Raw genomic sequence first — 18,518 nt, 5'->3', positions numbered from 1 at the left:
ATAGTTTGCCAACTCATGTTGGATAATCTCTAAGGTCCCTTCCGCCTCAACCACACTATAACCTGAGCCTGAGCTCCTGGCTGGCTCCAGGAAACATGCAAAGTACATTACGGAAGATTTTTATAACAGGCCGGAGACTGTTTTGAGCCACACCGCTTGGTTAAATATTTTAAACATCATTCCACATATCCTGATAAGGAGACTAAGGCCCGGGGAGGGAACAGAATTCGCCTAAGCTCACGTAGCAAAACCCAGACACATGTCTTCAACACTGCCCTCAAGGCCGACACCTAGTTTTCTCATCTCCAGTGGAGAGACTGTATATCAAGTCTCTTTCATATAACATTTCTCTTCTTCCCTCATCATGAACACAGTTATATATTATGATTACAGCTTTTCTGTCAGGCCCCAAAGCCAGCAGGCCAAATTTATCATCCCCACCTTCGGGTTTCCTTACAGAAGGCCCATCTGCTAGGTCTCTGCCAAAGTTCTGCGTGAGGAATATATTTCTTAGCTCATCATGTCCTACTTCCTGTGTTTTGGAGGGGCCAGCAGCAGGGAGCACAGTGGGCAGATTCAATGTCAGACGAGGCTTTCTGACTCCTCAGGAAACAGACCCAATGCTCCTCCCGTCTTCCTGGCCTTGGGGGTCCCCAACACCCACTACTTCACTGTGCCCTGGGGGGCAGACAGGGCTGCAGGGCCCCTTCCTGGCCCTCCTCCTCAGGACACCCAGGTCTCTCTCAAAATATGGTGTTGGAACAAACCCTCAACCTCCTCCAGGAATGTCCTTGAAAGACCTAATTAAGACAGTCTACCAACAGCTTCCAGCTTTTTAGCCCAAGGTCCTTTAATAGCCTGGTGTTAACTTCAATTTCCAACCATAATTATTAGTTGTGGGGGAGGAAAAATCTAAATTTTATGCATCTAAGTATATAAACTCCCTATGAAAACGTTCAACCAAAAATTATTTTCAAAACAGTGTGCCCCAACTAGTCTTCCTTCTCCACACTTCCTAGCACTGTGGATACAGTAAGTCCCATAAGCTGGAGACCCACAACAGAGTCCTTGCCCCTGCTTACTGTGTGACTCCAGATAAACTGCCTAACCTCTCTGGGCCTCAGGGTCTTCATCCAGATATTAAATACTACGTGCCACCACCCTCCAGGCTGCTTCCACAGCCACGTGTTCCAGGGACATGGTCACGTTCCCCCTGCCACTCACGTGATCACGACGGGGGCCACCTTGTTGGGGATGATGGACTTGGCCTTACTGTTGTGCAAGCCCGAGGTCTGGAAGGAGTGGACGCTGAGTGAGTGCCGCCCATCCATCGTGCTGCTGCCCTGGAGGCCCTCGAAGGGTGCACCGGCTGAGACCGTCTGCTGGGCTGTGCTGGCTGTTGTACCCATAGTCAGCCAGCAATCTCAGACCCGAGTCCTATGGGGTGAGAGGGCGTGCGGTCAAGGAGGTGGCAGGAAAAGCCAGGGCAGAGGAGATCAAGCCCACCCTCACCTTCCCCGTACATACAGATCAAAGTCTGAGGGCCAGCTCACCCTGTAGCTGAAGACAGAGGGCAGGTGTGCTGCCTACCACGTGTTCACTGAATGTCCACTATCTGCCCAGCCCACTGCTGGCACTTTGGGGGTGATGGACATAGAGAGATAAAAAGACAGAGACCCTGACCTATTAGAGTTGATACTCCTCTGATGAAAATAAGAGGAAGGGGTTAACCTTCCACACCAGGTGGGGACTGAGGGCTCCAGGTGACTGGATCAGGCCACATGGAGGCCAGGCCCTCCAGACTGGAAGAAGTAGGTGACCTGAGGGAGAACCAAGGGCAAATATAAAAGGAAGTCAGGCTTGGATGTAAAAGATCTGGATGCAAACAGGGTGCAGAAGGACATTCTAGCCATGAATGTCACAAAACAAGGCCAAGAAAGTCCAGACTGGGTGAGCTCTCACAGCGCTCGGCAAACTCAGTCAACGGAGCCAAATATCAACAGTAAGTACAACGATTGAAATTTCTTTAGAGAGCCATTTTTTTTAAACTTAAACTATATAGGTAGGTACATTCCTTATCAAGGTAGCGCCTGCACGTGGTATTTTGTGGAAGAGCCACACTCAAGGGGCCAAAGAGCCGCGTGTGGCTCGCGAGCCGCGGTTTGCCAACCCCTGTCTCGGCAGATCAAAGGTCCAGTGAAAGCACCAGGACCCTGACCTCAACATCAACATTATCAACCTCAGCTTCAATCACCAGCTTCAGCAGCATCACCAGCACCAACCTGAACTTTTTTTTTCCTTTTTTTTTTTTTTTACAGAGACAGAGAGTCAGATAGAGACAGACAGACAGGAACGGAGAGAGATAAGGAGCATCAATCATCAGTTTTTCATTGTGGCACCTTAGTTGTTCATTGATTGCTTTCTCATATGTGCCTTGACCGTGGAGCTACAGCAGACCGAGTAACCCCTTCCTCAAGCGAGCTTTTTGCTTGGACCCAAGCAAAAAAGCTTGAGCTCGCGCTTAAGCTGGTGACCTCAGGGTCTCAAACCTGGGTCCTCGATATCCCACTCCAACGCTCTATCCACTGCACCATGCCTGGTCAGGCCAACCTGAACTTTAATCTCACTAACCTCAACATCATCATCATCAACAACCATCAACCCCAACATCATCCACATCAACATCACCAAACTCAACCTTACCACTTCCAACCTCAATATCATCAACATCATCAACCTCAACATCACCAAACTCAACATCATCAATAGGCAAAGATTCTGACCCACATGAGACTTGCGAGTGTCCTTGTGGAGAGCTCTCTCCTAGGGAAGCACCTAAGAATGAATGCAAAAAGTGGACTACAAAGACTGGTGTTGCTTATAAAACAAAACACTGGAAACAACCTCCAGCCAACATCAGGAGTCCTGTTGAATAAATTACAGGACCTTTCTAAAATGGAATGTTAAATGGCCATTAAGCTATAATCCCAATTTAATTCATGAAAGTGTATCAAGAGAAAAGTCTGGAAGGATAAATACCAAGATGCTAGCATGAGTTATCACCAAGTGATGAAATTATAAGTAATTTTTTTTATTTTCTCTTTTTTGCTTCTCTGCATCTTCTGATTTTTCTCCTCTGAACACTGGGTAATAAAGTTAAAGTTTATTCAAAACAAGTACGAGAATGGCTGGGGAACATGCGGAAAGGCCTGACCTGTGGTGGCGCAGTGGCTAGAGTGTTGACCTGGGACACTGAGGTCCCAGGTTTAAAACCCCAAGATCGCTGGCTTGGACCTGGGCTCATCTGGCTTGAACACAGGCTTGCCAGCTTGAGCGCAGGATCATCAACATGATCCCAAGGTCGCGCTGGCTTGAGCCCAAGGTCACTCACTAGAGCATGGGGTCACTGGCTCGGCTTAAGTCCCCTGGTCAAGGCATATAAGAAGCAATCAGTGAACAACTAAACTGATGTAACTGAGTTGATGCTTCTCATCTCTCTCCCTTCATGTCTCTCTCTCTCTCTGCAAAAACAAACAAACAAACAATGTGCTAGAAGACCTGTTAAGAGCTGCTAGAGGGTGTGTGGAAGATTGACTCTGGATCCAGATATGGGAGACAGAACTTTCTGAAAGCCCAGCAGCTGCCAGGCCCCCACGGCATGAATGGTCCAGAATCAGGAGGCGGGCCCTACCTGCCCTGCCCTGCCCAACCCCAACCCCATCTGTACCCTAACATGAGTCTACTTTACAGAAGCACAGGGACAATACAGTCCTTAGAACATGACACCTCCCCTAGTTGCCTTCAGCTGGCCATGAGCTGCTCCCAGTCGGTGGGTGGGTACAATATACCCCAGCCATGCATACCCCCTGCCCCACCTCAGCCCTCTCATAACCAGCAGCAGCACCGCCGGAAGTGGATGGAGGATGAGGGACTCAGCAGCTCAGTCTGAAGGCTGAGCTCATGGTGCCCTTTCCCCCAGACCCTGAGTCAAACTTCCTGGTCCCTAGACAGATGCTCCCCAGGTCTCCCCAATGGCTGTGTACTCATGTTCCCCTCCCCAGAGACACCTAGACAGAATGACTAGCCTCCTGCTGTCCCTCCCAGAGCCTTCCCAAACCACCACTCGATTCTCTCCCTCTCCAGTCTGGAAAGGGCTCCCTGCCCAGCCTTGTCATACTTGAAAATTCCCAGAAGCGCTTGACAGCTTTGTTAACATGCACACCTGGTGTTTATCAGAGCCCCATCACGACTCTTCATGCCTGACCCGGGCGTGGAGGGAATGAGTCTGTTCCTAAACAAAAAACAAGGCAGCTCAGAGAGAGAGGGAGCTTCACAGTGGACCCCAGTTGGCCGACAGCAGAGCCCGAAATTCTCGCCAGTTCTCTCCACTTTGCTGCCATGGCAGGCTCCCAACACAGGTCACCAAACTTTCCCAGACCCCTCTCAGCAGTCTGGGCCAAGGAGGCACGGGTGGGAACAGCCCTCTCCAGAAGACAGGCAGCTGTCCCAAAGAAGAGCATGGCAAACAGAGGCGACAGCTGGCTACAGCTGCCAGGCCAAGGCCAGGCCCTGCTCCCACTGATCTGGGCTGGGCCTGCACCTCCACCCTCCTCCCCTTGCCTCCCACTCCAGCTCCAGCCCCAGCCACCCACATCTCTCACCGGCTCCACAGGCAAGGACAGGCCCCAGCCAGTGCCTCTAAAGGCAGCCAGGAGACAACACAGCTGTGCACAGCTGCAGTCCACAGGGGCAGGGGAAGAACAGGATCCTTGGAAATTGACCTGCCTCCAAAATGTCTAGAGGAAAGTGAAACCCTGGGATCCCCAGGCTTCTCACTCTGCAACTCTCCCCTTGAAACCTCACTCAACCCAGCCCAGAGTAAGCCTCACCTGCTGGCCACGTGCGGTGTGGCCCTGGGTAACTTCCTTCCACCATCTGGCTGTTAGCGTCCTCACATAAAATGACAGTGAAGGATGAGATGGTCTGAAATCCCCTTCCAGTTTCACATGGTCTGGCTCCTAAGATGGCCAGTCCTAGTGGTCACACCACTGCTGTCCACTACCAGGGCAGCGGTCAGAAGAGGTGGGGGTATTAGGATCCCTAGTGCTCAAATCTCTGCTGGGGGAAAGGAGGATGGATTTGGATGGTACCAGACAAAGGGGTTTCATGAGCCTGGACGGTTTGTAAACAATTATGCCTTTATTTTCTTAACGTCTAAGTAAAAGCAAGCATTTCCTTCCATCACAGCTAAGGCCACCCCGTCGCATAGCAGATCCCAGGACATGGCTGCCATAGAGCTCAAAGACATTTCACATCACGCCCCAGTGCAGTATCTGGAACGTGGCCTGCCCTCATCACTCCTTTCAAACCACAGTCATTACAGACCCAGGCTCCCTGCCCACACACCGGGGGTGACATAACTGGCCAACTTGGGTAACTGTGCCTAGTGGTCTGAGACCCGCACACTGGGATCCCAGGTGGTTCCCACAGCTAAGAAACATGGAGAATGTGATGATCCTGGAGAGAAGCCAATGCTCGCCGTACAAAGGCAGTCATAAAGAAGCCGTCACTCTATTTGCAGAGTGGGAGTCTCAGCACTCGGGACCATCAAAACAATCATAATCACCTGGTGTCCATGGTGCTGGGCACATGCCTATCAAAGATGTGCCCCAGCCTAATGGCTCCCTCAAAGCTGAGCAACAAGAGCCTTGTCACTGATATGTCTTCAAAAATACAATTAAACATTCATTTATCTAATAGATTATCTTAATGCGTTACTATATCACCAATTTGTTTTTAGTATTTTGACAGCTCTCAATAAAATGTACGTCCTCTGTAATCCCATGTATTTTGTTTTGTGCACTTAAAGACATTCTGAGTCCTGGCTGGTTGTCTCAGTGGATAAAGCATTGGCCCAGAATATGGATGACCTGGGTTCAATTCCCAGTCAGGGCACACAAGAGAAGTGACCATCTGTTTCTCTCTCCCTCCCTATCCCCCTTCTCTTCCTCTTCCCTTCCCGCAGCCAGTGGCTCAATTGGTTCAAACATCAGCCCAGGTGCTGAGTATAGCTAGGCTGGTCCAAGCATCAGCCTAAGTTGCTGAGGATAACTCAGATGATTCAAGCATCAGCCCCAGATGGGGGTTGCCAGGTGGCTCATGATCGGGGTGCATGCGAAAGTCTATCTATCTCCCCTACTCTCACTTAAAAAAAATAAAACATTCTGAGAAGAGGTTCATGAACTCCTGCCAGATTGCTAGAGGGGCCCTTAGCAAATTTTTTTGTGTGTGTGACAGAGTCGGAGAGAGAGTCAGAGAGAGAAACAGACAGATAGAAAGGGAGAAAGACGAGAAGCATGAATTCTTCGTTGTAGCACCTTAGTTAATTCATTGATTGCTTTCTCATATGTGCCCCGATGGGGGAGGGGGCTACAGCAGAGCAAGTGACCCCTTGCTTAAGCCAGCAACCTTGGGCTCAAGCCAGCAACCATGGGCTTCAAGCCAGTGACCTTTGGGTTCAAGCCAGCGATGATGGGGTCATGAGTATGATCCCACACTCAAGCCAGCGACCCTGTGCTCAAGCCGAATGAGCCTGCACTCAAGCTGGCAACCTCGGGGCTGTGAACCTAGGTCCTCCATGTCCCAGTCTGACATTCTATCCACTGTGCCACTGGCTGGTCAGGCTTAGCAAAATTAAAAAAAAAAAAAAGAGAAACTCATACTTTAAGGAAAGCATGCCACCCACCAAACACAGGTCCTCCTCCACCTTTTCCTTGTCTTCTATTTATTAACATTTCAAAGCACCTACTAAGCACCAGGTACCACACAGGGAACTTCCCATAATATGGTCCTCCAACAACCCTGTAAGGTTGAGATATTATTATGTCCATGCTCAGATGAGGACAGCTGACCTTTGGAAGGTGGCAGCAGTTGCTAACTACTCATTAGTGTGCCTTCTTGTCTCTTCACACTGACCCTGGGAGCAAGAGCACCTCCCACACTCTCCTTTCGCTCTGGGACCTGTACAACCTGCACTCAGGGTCCTCAGGACCCTCATTCACCCCACTCTCTGACAGAACACCCCAGACCTAGCAAGGCAGAGCGAAACATGGTTTCCCATGGAGGGATCAGGAACTCCAGGCTCCATTTCTCCCTTAGTGACCAGCTAAGAAGCCAGACTCATCTGGGTCGCAGTTACAATGACATTTAAGCATGTCCCAGACATATACATGCTGTCACCCTGCCTCTGTGAAAACACACGCAGTCAGTCCCGAGGGAAGAGACCACCCTGCGGACACCGTGGCGGAGAGGCAACCTTGTTCAGCCAAGAAGAATCCAACGCTCATTTAATCCTGACGAAAAACTACAACTCAATACCAAGGTAAAAAAATTAAAGTAATTTGCCCTGGCCGGTTGGCTCAGCGGTAGAGCGTCGGCCTAGCGTGCGGAGGACCCGGGTTCGATTCCCGGCCAGGGCACACAGGAGAAGCGCCCATTTGCTTCTCCACCCCTCCGCCGCGCCTTCCTCTCTGTCTCTCTCTTCCCCTCCCGCAGCCAAGGCTCCATTGGAGCAAAGATGGCCCGGGCGCTGGGGATGGCTCTGTGGCCTCTGCCCCAGGCGCTAGAGTGGCTCTGGTCGCAACATGGCGACGCCCAGGATGGGCAGAGCATCGCCCCCTGGTGGGCAGAGCATCGCCCCCTGGTGGGCGTGCCGGGTGGATCCCGGTCGGGCGCATGCGGGAGTCTGACTGTCTCTCCCTGTTTCCAGCTTCAGAAAAATGCAAAAAAACAAAAAAAAACAAAACAAAAAAAAAAAATTAAAGTAATTTAAAAATGGGCAAAAGATGTAAAGACACAGCTGGATGCTAAATAAGCATATAAAAAGAAGTTCAGCATCATCCATCATCAGGAAAATGCACTAGAATGACAAGTTTAGAGAAACCAACAATACCAGGTGTTGGCAACTGTGCAGGAACTTAAACCCAGACATGGCTGCTGAAACATAAGATGGTACAGTGTTCAGAAGACAGCTTTGCCATTTCTTACAAATTTAAACATACCCACCAACTCCATTCTCAGTCAGGTAACTACTGAACAAAATAAAAAGATGTCCAGAGGAAGACTTGTACATCGCAGCACTATTCATAACCACCGACATCTGAAATCAACTCTCACGTAAGCTGGTGGACAGAGGAACAAAATGTGGTGTGTTCATACAATGGGATCCTACTCTGCAAAAAAAGGGAATAAGCTATCGATACAAACAATGACATTGACAAACCTCAAAACTAGCACACTGAGAGAATCAAGCCAGGCCCAAAGACTTTACTGTCAGCCACTCATATGACATCCTAGAAAAGACAAAAATATAGATGCAGAGAGCTGATCCACGGTGTCAGGGGAAGGGGGCACACCACACAGGAGCTCAAGAGCATCTTTTGAGGGACAAAACTACTCTATATATTGAATATGGTTTCACAACTACACATACTTGCCACTGACCAAACTGTACACTTAAAATGGGAAAATTTTATTGTATGAAATCTGCTTCAAAAATATGTTAGAGCCCTGGCCAGTTGGCTCAGCAGTAGAGCGTCAGCCTAGCGTGCGGAGGACCCGGGTTCGATTCCCGGCCAGGGCACACAGGAGAAGCGCCCATTTGCTTCTCCACCCCTCCACCGCGCTTTCCTCTCTGTCTCTCTCTTCCCCTCCTGCAGCCAAGGCTCCATTGGAGCAAAGATGGCCTGGGCGCTGGGGATGGCTCTGTGGCCTCTGCCTCAGGCACTAGAGTGGCTCTGGTCGCAACATGGCGACACCCAGGATGGGCAGAGCATCGCCCCCTGGTGGGCAGAGCGTCACCCCATGGTGGGCGTGCCAGGTGGATCCCAGTCGGGCGCATGCGGGAGTCTGTCTGACTGTTTCTCCCTGTTTCCAGCTTCAGAAAAATGAAAAAAAAAATATGTTAGAAACGAGGTGCTTCTGGCCCTGGCCAGTTGGCTCAGTGGATAGAGTGTCAGCCTGGTATGTGGACATCCCCGGTTCAATCCCCAGTCAGAGCACATTTGAGAAGCAACATCTGCTTCTCCACCCTTCTCTCTCCCCCTTCTCTCTCCCTTCCCCTCTCGCAGACAGTGGCTTGATTGGTTTGAGCATCGGCCTCCGGCAATGAGGACAGCTCAGCTGATTCAAGCACCTGCCCCAGATGGGGGCTGCTGGGTGGATCCTGGTTGGGGCACACACACGGGAGTTCTGTCTCACTATCTCCCCTCCTCTCAATTAAAAAAAGGGGGGATTCTCCCATCCTCTGTCCCAGTGTGCTCACCTCTATAGTCACATCTCCATACCCACCTCCACAACTCACCACTGTGGGACCTCAGCCAAGTTACTTACCTCTCTGGGCCACAGCTGACAATTCTGTGAAATGGGGCAGTAGCAGCACCTCCCCCATGGGGTTGTTGTGAAGGTTAACTAATACTGTATATAAAGTCCTCAGCCTGGTCAGTGAGTGCTCAGTAAGTCAGCTGTTACTAGACCTTGCTGTGCTGGGGGCACTGACCACTCAGACCGCACAGCTGGGCTGTGCAGTGCAGTGACCACTGACCGCACATGGCTCTGGAGCCCTTCAAATGTGGCCGGTCCACACTGGGGTGCAATGCAAGTGTAAAAGGACTTAGTACAAAAAGAATAAAATACCTCATTAAGAATTTATTATGTTTTTTTGTTTTTGTTTTTTTGTATTTTTCTGAAGTTGGAAACAGGGAGGCAGTCAGACAGACTCCTGCATGTGCCCGAACCGGGATCCACTCGGCACACCCACCAGGGGGCGATGCTCTGCCCATCTGCGGCATCACTCTTTTGCAACCAGAGCCATTCTAGCACCTGAGGCAGAGGCCACAGAGCCATCCTCAGCGCCCGGGCCATCTTTGCTCCAATGGAGCCTCGGCTGTGGGAGGGGAAGAGAGAGACAGAGAGGAAGGAGAGGGGGAGGGGTGGAAAAGCAGATGGGCGCTTCTCCTGTGTGCCCTGGCCGGGAATCGAACCCGGGACTCCTGCACACCAGGCCGACGCTCTACCACTGAGCCAACCAGCTAGGGCTATGTTTATTATTATCAGAATGATAACATTTTGACATTAGGTTAAAACATACTGTATTAAAATTAAGTTCATCTTTTCATTTTTTATTTTTAATGTGGCTATTTAAAATGGCACCTGTGGCTCGCATTATATTTTTTCTAGACAGTGTTGCTGAGTCTTTTAAGTCTGAAATCTATGGTCCCCAAGAGTACCCTTCTGTCAGCGTGGGGGTCCTCAGAGTTGAGCCCACTGCCTGCTACAGGTGAGAATTTAATAACCATCTGTTCAAGGTGTGAGGAAACCCAGGAAGGCCATGCTAGCGTCCTATTTAACAGCCAAAGGTGGAGACTCACAGAAGCTGTGAGTGACTCTCCAATGTCCTTGCACCTAAATGCAGGACACTGTCATTTTGACTCAGTGAAGCAGGGATCCTGGGGCTGACCACTGGCTGGTTCCCATTTCTACCACTTATCAGTGGTGTGACTTGGGGCATATGGCTTAACTTCTCTGACTCTCCGTTTCCCCAACTACTAACTGGGGACCGTGAGTACACCTCCCTAATTGGTCTGTATGAAAATGAAATAAGCGAATGTGTGTGCAAACCAACACACCCAGCCCGCCACACAGCAAGGGCTCAGACTCCTCACGGCCCTTCAGGTCAGCCCAGGCCCCCGCCTCCCATCACTCCACTCACTGCCCTTCTCCACGTCCCCTCCCCTGCCCAGACCCACAAGCAGTGGCCCGGGAGGAATGAGGAGGCTGACCTTGGCTGTCATCCCAGGCAAGCGGCAGGGCAGCAGGCAGCTGACCCACAGAAGCTCCCTGCTCTGCTAACACAGCAACTCTCCCCCTTTTGCTCTGTCCAGGGAACCACTTCGAAAGGTTTCCATCTGCTCCTGCTCCTGGCTTGAATGAAGGAGCAGGAATGGGCAAGTCCTCTGTCCACAACCTACCCACAGAAGAACAAGTTTGCACCCCTATTGGTCCAACTGCTCTGCCCACCAGCCGCTGACCCTGACCGGACAGGCTGCACCGGCCTCTGGGGGTCTCTCTCCTTCCCTCTTGTCCCCCCTAAATCACACCACTGGCCCTGCTTCACTGTTTCCTCTGCTGTAAAGTGGGGATCACAAACCCTTTCGCTTCTTCCTTGAGGGTTGATGGCAGTAGCAAAGAAAAAAAACCACAAAGACACTAAAAAAGCCACCAGATGGTACAAATGGAATGATGATCGTGGGAACACGGGCACATTAGGCAGAGGGCACTTGAGCAGAGGACAGACCCCTCCTCCCTCACCCTGGTGCACAGCCCGCTCTCGACCTCGGCTGTCCCACCTGCTCTAGCCACTGCCATGTCCTCCCCTCCCGACACCCAGGCTCCTCCATGAAGGCTGCGTGCCTGCCACCCCTCCCATTCACAAGGCTGCCACTGCCTGTCACCTTGGCTCAGACGTTCCTCTTCAGAGAGGCCCCTCTGAGGCCCCAGGGATGTGGTCTGCCCACTCCACCCCGACAGTCCTCCATCTTTTGAGCCCATTTTCTTTCTTAACGGACACACTGGTGCGATTATACTGTGTATAGCATCAGTCTCCCCGACTCCCTAAAAGCAGGACAGTCCTGACTTGTCCACACTGTGACCCAAGAATAGCGCTGGGGCCTAGCAGATGCTCAGGAAGTATTTAAGAGATGAACAGATGACCAGCCTGAGGGACTGACAGAGGGGCAAGTGAGTGCCAGCACCAAGGAGTGAGCTCAGCCCTCCACAAGACAGGGTGGAGGGAGCTGCTCCCAGCCCACACTCCACCATCTGGACTGCCCTTCTCCCCAACCCTCCCACATCTACCCACTCCTGAAGGCTAAAGCCAGGGCTTCCAGGAAGCTCTCCCTGACTATACATTCACCCTCACCTCTCCACTCCCAGAGTCCATTACGAGTGTCACAAAATGGGACATTTCTTCCACTACACGCTGTTCCCAGCCGGGGCCACCCTGTGTCCTTCCTGGCTGTCAGCAGCCAGGCTCAGAGGAGAAGCTGGCCACATAATTGCTGATGGAACGAACTGGCTCCATCACTTTGTCTCCCCACCCTGCCTGGGTCCTTGTTGTTGGGACCAAGGACAGCACACAACAGCAGGCACAAATGACAGGAAGGATGTTTAAACACTTTGTCACTTACTCCTGATGGGGGATTAAGTGTGGTATTTTTCTTTTTTCTGCTTATCCATCAGCTTCTAAATTTCTTACCATGAACATGATTACTTTGGGAATGCTAAAAAAAAAAAAAGTACTGTTATTTGTAAGTTTCAAAGTTGTACAACCAGGGTACCACCACCCATACCCTCAAAGCCCCCTGTGCCTCTGTCCACAGTGCCCTCTGCCCACTGTCATCTGTGTTCCCAATAAAGCACTCCAATAGTGCAGCCTGATGGGGTGTTTTGTCCTTGTGGTTTTCTGTCTTGGCTACCAACAACAGCCCTGAAGGGAGGTGAGGCAGGGTTTACAGAAGAGGAAACAGCTAACCAATGATGGGAATTTCCCCAGGCTACATGGCTCAGTAGAGGCCGAGTCCTGTTTTCAGCTGCATACTCCATCACATCATGTGTCTGGGGGTCACCCAGACCTATCCCTTCACAACCTCTACCCCTCAGCCTCCTTCTCTTTAACAATAAGATGAGATCAATTTAAAAAATAAAGTAGCCTGATAAGGCAATGGCGCAGTGGATAAAGTGTCGGCCTGGGACATGGAGGACTCAGGTTCACAACCCCAAGGTCACCAGCTTGAGCGCGGACTCATCCAACTTGAGTGTGGGGTCGCTGGCTTGAGCGTGGGATCATAGACATAGCCCCATGGTCGCTGGCTTGAGCCCAAGGGTTGCTGGCTTGAGCCCATAGGTTGCTGGCTTGAGCCCATATCGCTGGCTTGAGCAAGGGGTCACTGGCTCAGCTGAAGCCCCCCAGTCAAGGCACATATGAGAAAGCAATCAATGAACAACTAAAGTGCCACAACAAAGAACTGATGCTTCTCATCTCTCTCCCTTCCTGTTTGCCCCTGTCTGCCCCTCTCTTTCTCTCCCTCTCTCTCTCTTGCTAAAAAAAAAATAAAGCGAAGCCACCTGACTGGTGGTGGCTCCATGGTTAGAATGTCAACCCAGAACACCGAGATCCCAGGTTCGAAACTCCAAGGTCACTGGCTTGGCTTGAGTCCCCCAGTCAAGACACATATGAGAAGCAATCAATGAACAACTAATGTGAAGCAACTATGAGCTGATGCTTCTCACTCTCTCCTCTTCTTTCTCTCTCTCAAAAAAATAAATAAAGCCATCTGGTGTCTAGAATTGCAGGAGACTTTCACCTACTAAATTATATGTTTCTGAAATATTTTCTTTTTTCTAAACTAAAAAAGAAACTAAAGGCCGGGCCCTGTAGCTCAGCTGATTAGAGCTTCGTCCTGATACACTAAGGTTGTAGGTTCGATCCCTGGTCAGGGCACACACAAGAATCAACCATTGATTGCATAAATAGTGGAACAACAAATCAATGTTACTCTCTCCATCCTTCCCTCTCTCTAAAATCAATCAATAAATTAAAAAATGTTTTTAAAAGTCTAAGAGTTAAAAACAGAAGGTAGAGAAATGTCTGGAAATACTACCACATGTTCAGCAGGGGCGCCGCCATGACGGGGTGGCCTTGAATTTGGGGCCTCAGCCTCCAAAAGATGGGGAGCCTTTGGAAGTCTGAGTTCTGGCAGGGACACGTCATTCATTGTTATACATTGAAATGACACCTCAAGGTGGGCGTGGAGCTGGAAGCGGACAAAAGCAGGCAGAGTGACTGCATGGCCAGCTGAGGAGCCACGCATTGGGAGTCAACACAGAACAGCTGCAGAGCGGGGGGTGGGGGTCCTAGGGCAGATAGGTCCTTGAGCGGGGAGGAGCTGGAAAGGCTGGCCCTGTGCTGGGTCAAGGGTGAACAAGCCTCCCTCTTAGCTCCCCTGACAGGTGAAGGGCAGAAAAGGGGCTCCTGCCTGCTCCAAGGCCAGCAAAGACCCTGGCACTTGTCACACATGGGCCTGGAGGCTCCTGGAGTATGGGACCCTCAAGAAGGAAGAGGGCACTTTCAAGCACCGGCTGCCTGCCTCCTGGCCTGGGGGCCCCATCCCCTTAGCTCTGACCGTATAGGGCCTTGGACGGGGGGGGGTTATAATGAACACTTTGATGACAAGTGGAAAAATCTGAATAGAAACTATATGTTGGATAAACAAGTAAACTTATTTGGATGTGTTGATGTAGATATTAGAAGAATGTTCTCATTCTCAGGAGACAAAGGCTAAAGTGTTTAGAGGTGACAGTGGTAGAGCATTGGCCTGGCGTGCAGGAGTCCCGGGTTCGATTACCGGCCAGGGCACACAGGAGAAGCGCCCATCTGCTTCTCCACCCCTCCCCCTCTGCTTCCTCTTTGTCTCTCTCTTCCCCTCTCGCAGCCAAGGCTCCACTGGAGCAAATTTGGCCTGGGTGCTGAGGATGGCTCTGTGGCCTCTGCCTCAGGCGCTAGAATGGCTCTGGTTGCAACAGAGCAACGCCCCAGATGGGCAGAGCATCGCCCCCTGGTGGGCATGCCAGGTGGATCCCGGTCGGGCACATGTGGGAGTCTATCTGACTGCCTCCCCGTTTCCAACCTTAGAAAAATACAAAAAAATAAATAAAAAATAAAAAAATAAAGTGTTTAGAGGTGAAGCACCTTGATGTCTATAATCTTCATATATAGCTGAGAGAGAGGTAGAGACAGAGAGAAACACAAATGGAGTAAATTTAGCAACTGGTGAGCACAAACGTGTTCACTCTACTCTTCTATCAATTTTTCTGTAGACTTGATATTTTTCAAAATAAAAAAATGGGGCCAAAAATATTTTTAAATATATAATTTTTAAATCTAAGCTGTCTTCCAAGAAGCTAGTTTTCTACCTATTCCCCCAGCTCTCCCCATTGAAGACTCAGAGAATGCCTCTCATCTGGAGGAAGTCTGTCATCCATGGGCCAAGAGGGTCACACGTGCAAGTGGCTTGAGCCTTGCAGTTTTACTTCCACCCTAATTAGCCACCAGCACTTACACATCAAGTGGCAGCAGCCCTGGGGGAACTCCTGCAGTCCCCCGGACCCTCCTCCCCCTCTGGAGATCTGAGGGGCACAGGGCTCCAGGTCTAACCCTCATCCTGGGGCATCCTGTCCTGAAAGGGAGCCTGTCCCCTCCCTCAGATCCCAGCAGCCCTGGGGGAACTCCTGCAGTCCCCCCGGATCCCCCTCCCCCTCTGGAGATCTGAGGGGCACAGGGCTCCAGGTCTAACCCTCATCCTGGGGCATCCTGTCCTGGGAGGGAGCCTGTCCCCTCCCTCAGATCCCAGCAGCCCAGACATGGCCCACAAGCTCTGAACCCCTTCAAAGAGGTTGGCTCGCTTCCCTTATTCTGACCACTGCTACTGGGTCAACTCCTAACCCCTCAAAAGCCTTTCTGGTCCCCCTTACTGGTCTGAGGCATGTGGCTTTCTGGTCCCAAGGCAGGACTGCCCTCCTGGGACACCTGCCTGGGTATGACTTTGCAGTCCCTGAAGGGCTGGCCCAGGTGCTCAGCTGGGAACATCCTCAGGTTAGCTCAAAATCCTTTCCCCCTCCCTCCCGTCTGTATTAAACAAACCGGATAAGGGGCAGCAGGTGGAGCTCATGGCTGCCCAGAGCCAAGACCTCACTGCCCATCTCCCTCGCAGCTACCTGGGGCCTTGTAACTAATTCTAGCTACGAAACATACGGGTCATGTCACATGGCAAGTTCCAGAATCCTTCCTCTCCCTGTCCTCCCTCCTCCTTCCGGCTGCCTGGAGCACAGATGTGATGACTGAAGTTTCAAAGCCATCTTGAAGCATGAGCACGTGAAGCCACACGCTGGGAATGGAAAAGACCAGGTTTCCCAGGGGCTCCATGGGCCACAAAGCTCTGGGCTTGGAAAGGACAGAAACTCGCATCTTGTGTAAACCACTGTTACTTGGCCTTTCTTATTACTTGTAGCCAAATCTGATCCTGACTAATGCATGCTGTTATTTTTAGGTTTGACTCTCAGTGACCACACGCCACATGGCAACAGGACAGAACTTACTTGCCCCTCCTGCAGGAGAATGTCGAGTTTCCCCACTGATGGAAGTCAGGCTGCACTGTGGGCTGGCAGCCCTACACTCAGGCAGAGCAATGCCAGGGTCCTGGAAGTCCAGCCTGTGCCACGGGGTGTACAAGGTACAGAAGTCACCATCCCTGGCCACTGGGCCCATGGGAGATGCACACAGGTGACGATTACAGCACCATCAGCTGCTAGACAGCGTGGCACAGCAGTTCTCCCTGAGTCAGCTGCAGAAATTTGGAAAGTTCTAAGCAGCTAAATGTTGGCCTCACACTCTAGATAGAGGCTTGGCCTCCACTGCTCCAAACAGGCTGAGTCTACAAGAGTCTCTCCATCTGGAGTCTCTCCCTGCCCCTCTCAGGGTCTTTCTGAGCAGGGGAACGCCCTGGAAAACAAGGTAGCACCTGCACGGGAAGGACCTTGCCTGCCAGGTTCTTTCAGGGAGGAGCAGGAGAAGGGGAGTGTGAAGCCCCAGAGAAGGTGGGAAAGGCACCCATTCCGTTCCTGAAAAAGCCGAAGCTCCTGTCCATCACCAGGGGCCAGGCAGCCTGGGACTGGGGGAGAGGGGAGAGCTCTGCAGGGAGGCCCTGGGAGAACAGAGGTAAGAGGACCTAGACATGATCACCGCCAAGACGCCGGGCATTCGGGCATTTCAAGGTCAGGAGAAAGTCAGTCTCCGGAGACTCCACCCAGAGCCCTAGCCCTGCCAACACTCTCCTGTCTGCTCCCGGGGACTGCGCCCCAGACGGCCAGTGGGAACGTAGGCTTGAACCTCACTTTCCACCTCCAGCAATGTCACAGGGACTTGAAGAAGCATTTCAAAGAGCTGGAAAGAACTATGACCCAATTCTGGGGTCTGTTCCCATCCCTTCCACCCCTATGGCCTCCAGTCTAGACTCCCTTACCTGGCATTCAAGACACCCTTTCCCACCCTCATCACCCCTCAGTCGTTTATGCAAGTTCAATGTGTAGAACAGCCAGAGGCAGAGCTGCCATGCTGACTGCTGGCTCAGGAAGGAGCTACAACGCCTCCTGCCCATGAACGCACCACGGGGCTCATTTCAGGAGGAACTGCTCCAGTGAGGCTGGCCAGGGATGTTCAAGGCCCTCACTGCTCGGATGTCCCAAGATACATCCAGCCCTTCCCTGCCTCCCTGCCTCCATGCCTCTGCCCGCCCTGGTCCTGCAAACAAGAATGCCATCCCCATCCTTGCCCTTTCCCCGGTCCACCAACGTCCAGTGGAAATGCCCCTTCCCCCTGCAAGCCCTCCAGCACTCGGCCTGTACCTTGGCCTTGAGTCCGTGCCTGGTGAGACAGGCAGAAGCACAGGCTGCTGTGCCATTTCATGATGAAAACACCTGAGGCTCGGAGAGTTCACTGCATTCACTGCATCAGCAGTCTTCAACCGCCGGTTGGCAGACCCATGCCAGTCCGCCCAAAACTTCATGCCAGTCTTTCATATGTCAGGGTGGTTAACATCTTCACAGACCAGCATGAAATTTCTGGGGCCCAGCACTGGTCTGCAGACCGGCAGTTCAAAACCACTGCACCCCATGACATAATGACAGAGCTGGGCCTCTGGTTTCACAACCTGGGCGCTGTCCACTGCACCACCTAGCGCCACCCTCCCATCTCTCCAAAGCCACCTTCACTTCCCCAGAAGACCTCGGAGAAGGAACAGAACAAGCTGGACACAGAGAAGAGTGCCCCTCCCAGGACCACAGCCTCTCACACAGCCCTGGCAGCCAGATGCCCAGTGTGGGTAACAATGGAGCTAAAAATAGGGCAGGAGGCTGAGTGACCAGCTGCAGGAAACATCTGCCTCAGCTGCAGAACAAACACGGAGGAAGTCACCATGCTGCAGGGTTTCCCTACTGCGGGGCCGGGAGAGAGCTGGGGGGGTCCCAGTAAAACTTCCAGCTCTGTCCCAGGGCAGGGGCTCAGACCAGCCTACCACCTACTCTGGGCCTTGTCCCTCAATACTCCCAATTCTCTCTCACACACACACACGGGCTCAGACCAGCCTACCACCTACTCTGGGCCTTGTCCCTCAATACTCCCAACACACACACACACACACACACACACACACAGTCTAAATTCCCCTTGGGTACCAACATGTATCTGAGAACTAGAGGCACATTTGAGACTGTTCTTCTCGTTTTACAGAAGAGGAAACTGAGGTCCAGAACAGGCCAGAGACCTGCCCAGAGTCAGCCACAGAGACCGTGAGCAGCAGAGCCAGGACCAGGGGTCTCCCACCCTTCTCCCGTGCACCACCCTGCTT

At 51.7% G+C, this 18,518-nt stretch overlaps 1 protein-coding gene across 6 annotated transcripts in view; it reads right to left on the bottom strand.

Moving 5' to 3' along the window:
- Positions 1 to 18,518, bottom strand: part of PALD1 (phosphatase domain containing paladin 1) — a 110,116-nt gene that overhangs the window by 41,992 nt on the left and 49,606 nt on the right. For 5 of the 6 annotated variants that reach the window (XM_066242886.1, XM_066242884.1, XM_066242883.1 and 2 more), the window contains exon 2: positions 1,225 to 1,437. In XM_066242886.1, coding sequence (XP_066098983.1) covers positions 1,225 to 1,409 — 185 coding nt within the window. In that variant the 5' untranslated portion in view covers positions 1,410 to 1,437. Of the gene's footprint in view, positions 1 to 1,224; positions 1,438 to 12,245; positions 12,339 to 18,518 lie in introns of all 6 variants that reach the window. The other variant, XM_066242885.1, reaches the window with a different exon arrangement.

Source organism: Saccopteryx bilineata, chromosome 9 (assembly GCF_036850765.1).
Source record: "Saccopteryx bilineata isolate mSacBil1 chromosome 9, mSacBil1_pri_phased_curated, whole genome shotgun sequence".
Taxonomy (NCBI): Eukaryota; Metazoa; Chordata; class Mammalia; order Chiroptera; family Emballonuridae; genus Saccopteryx; species Saccopteryx bilineata.
This window is presented reverse-complemented; position numbering and strand designations above follow the sequence as displayed.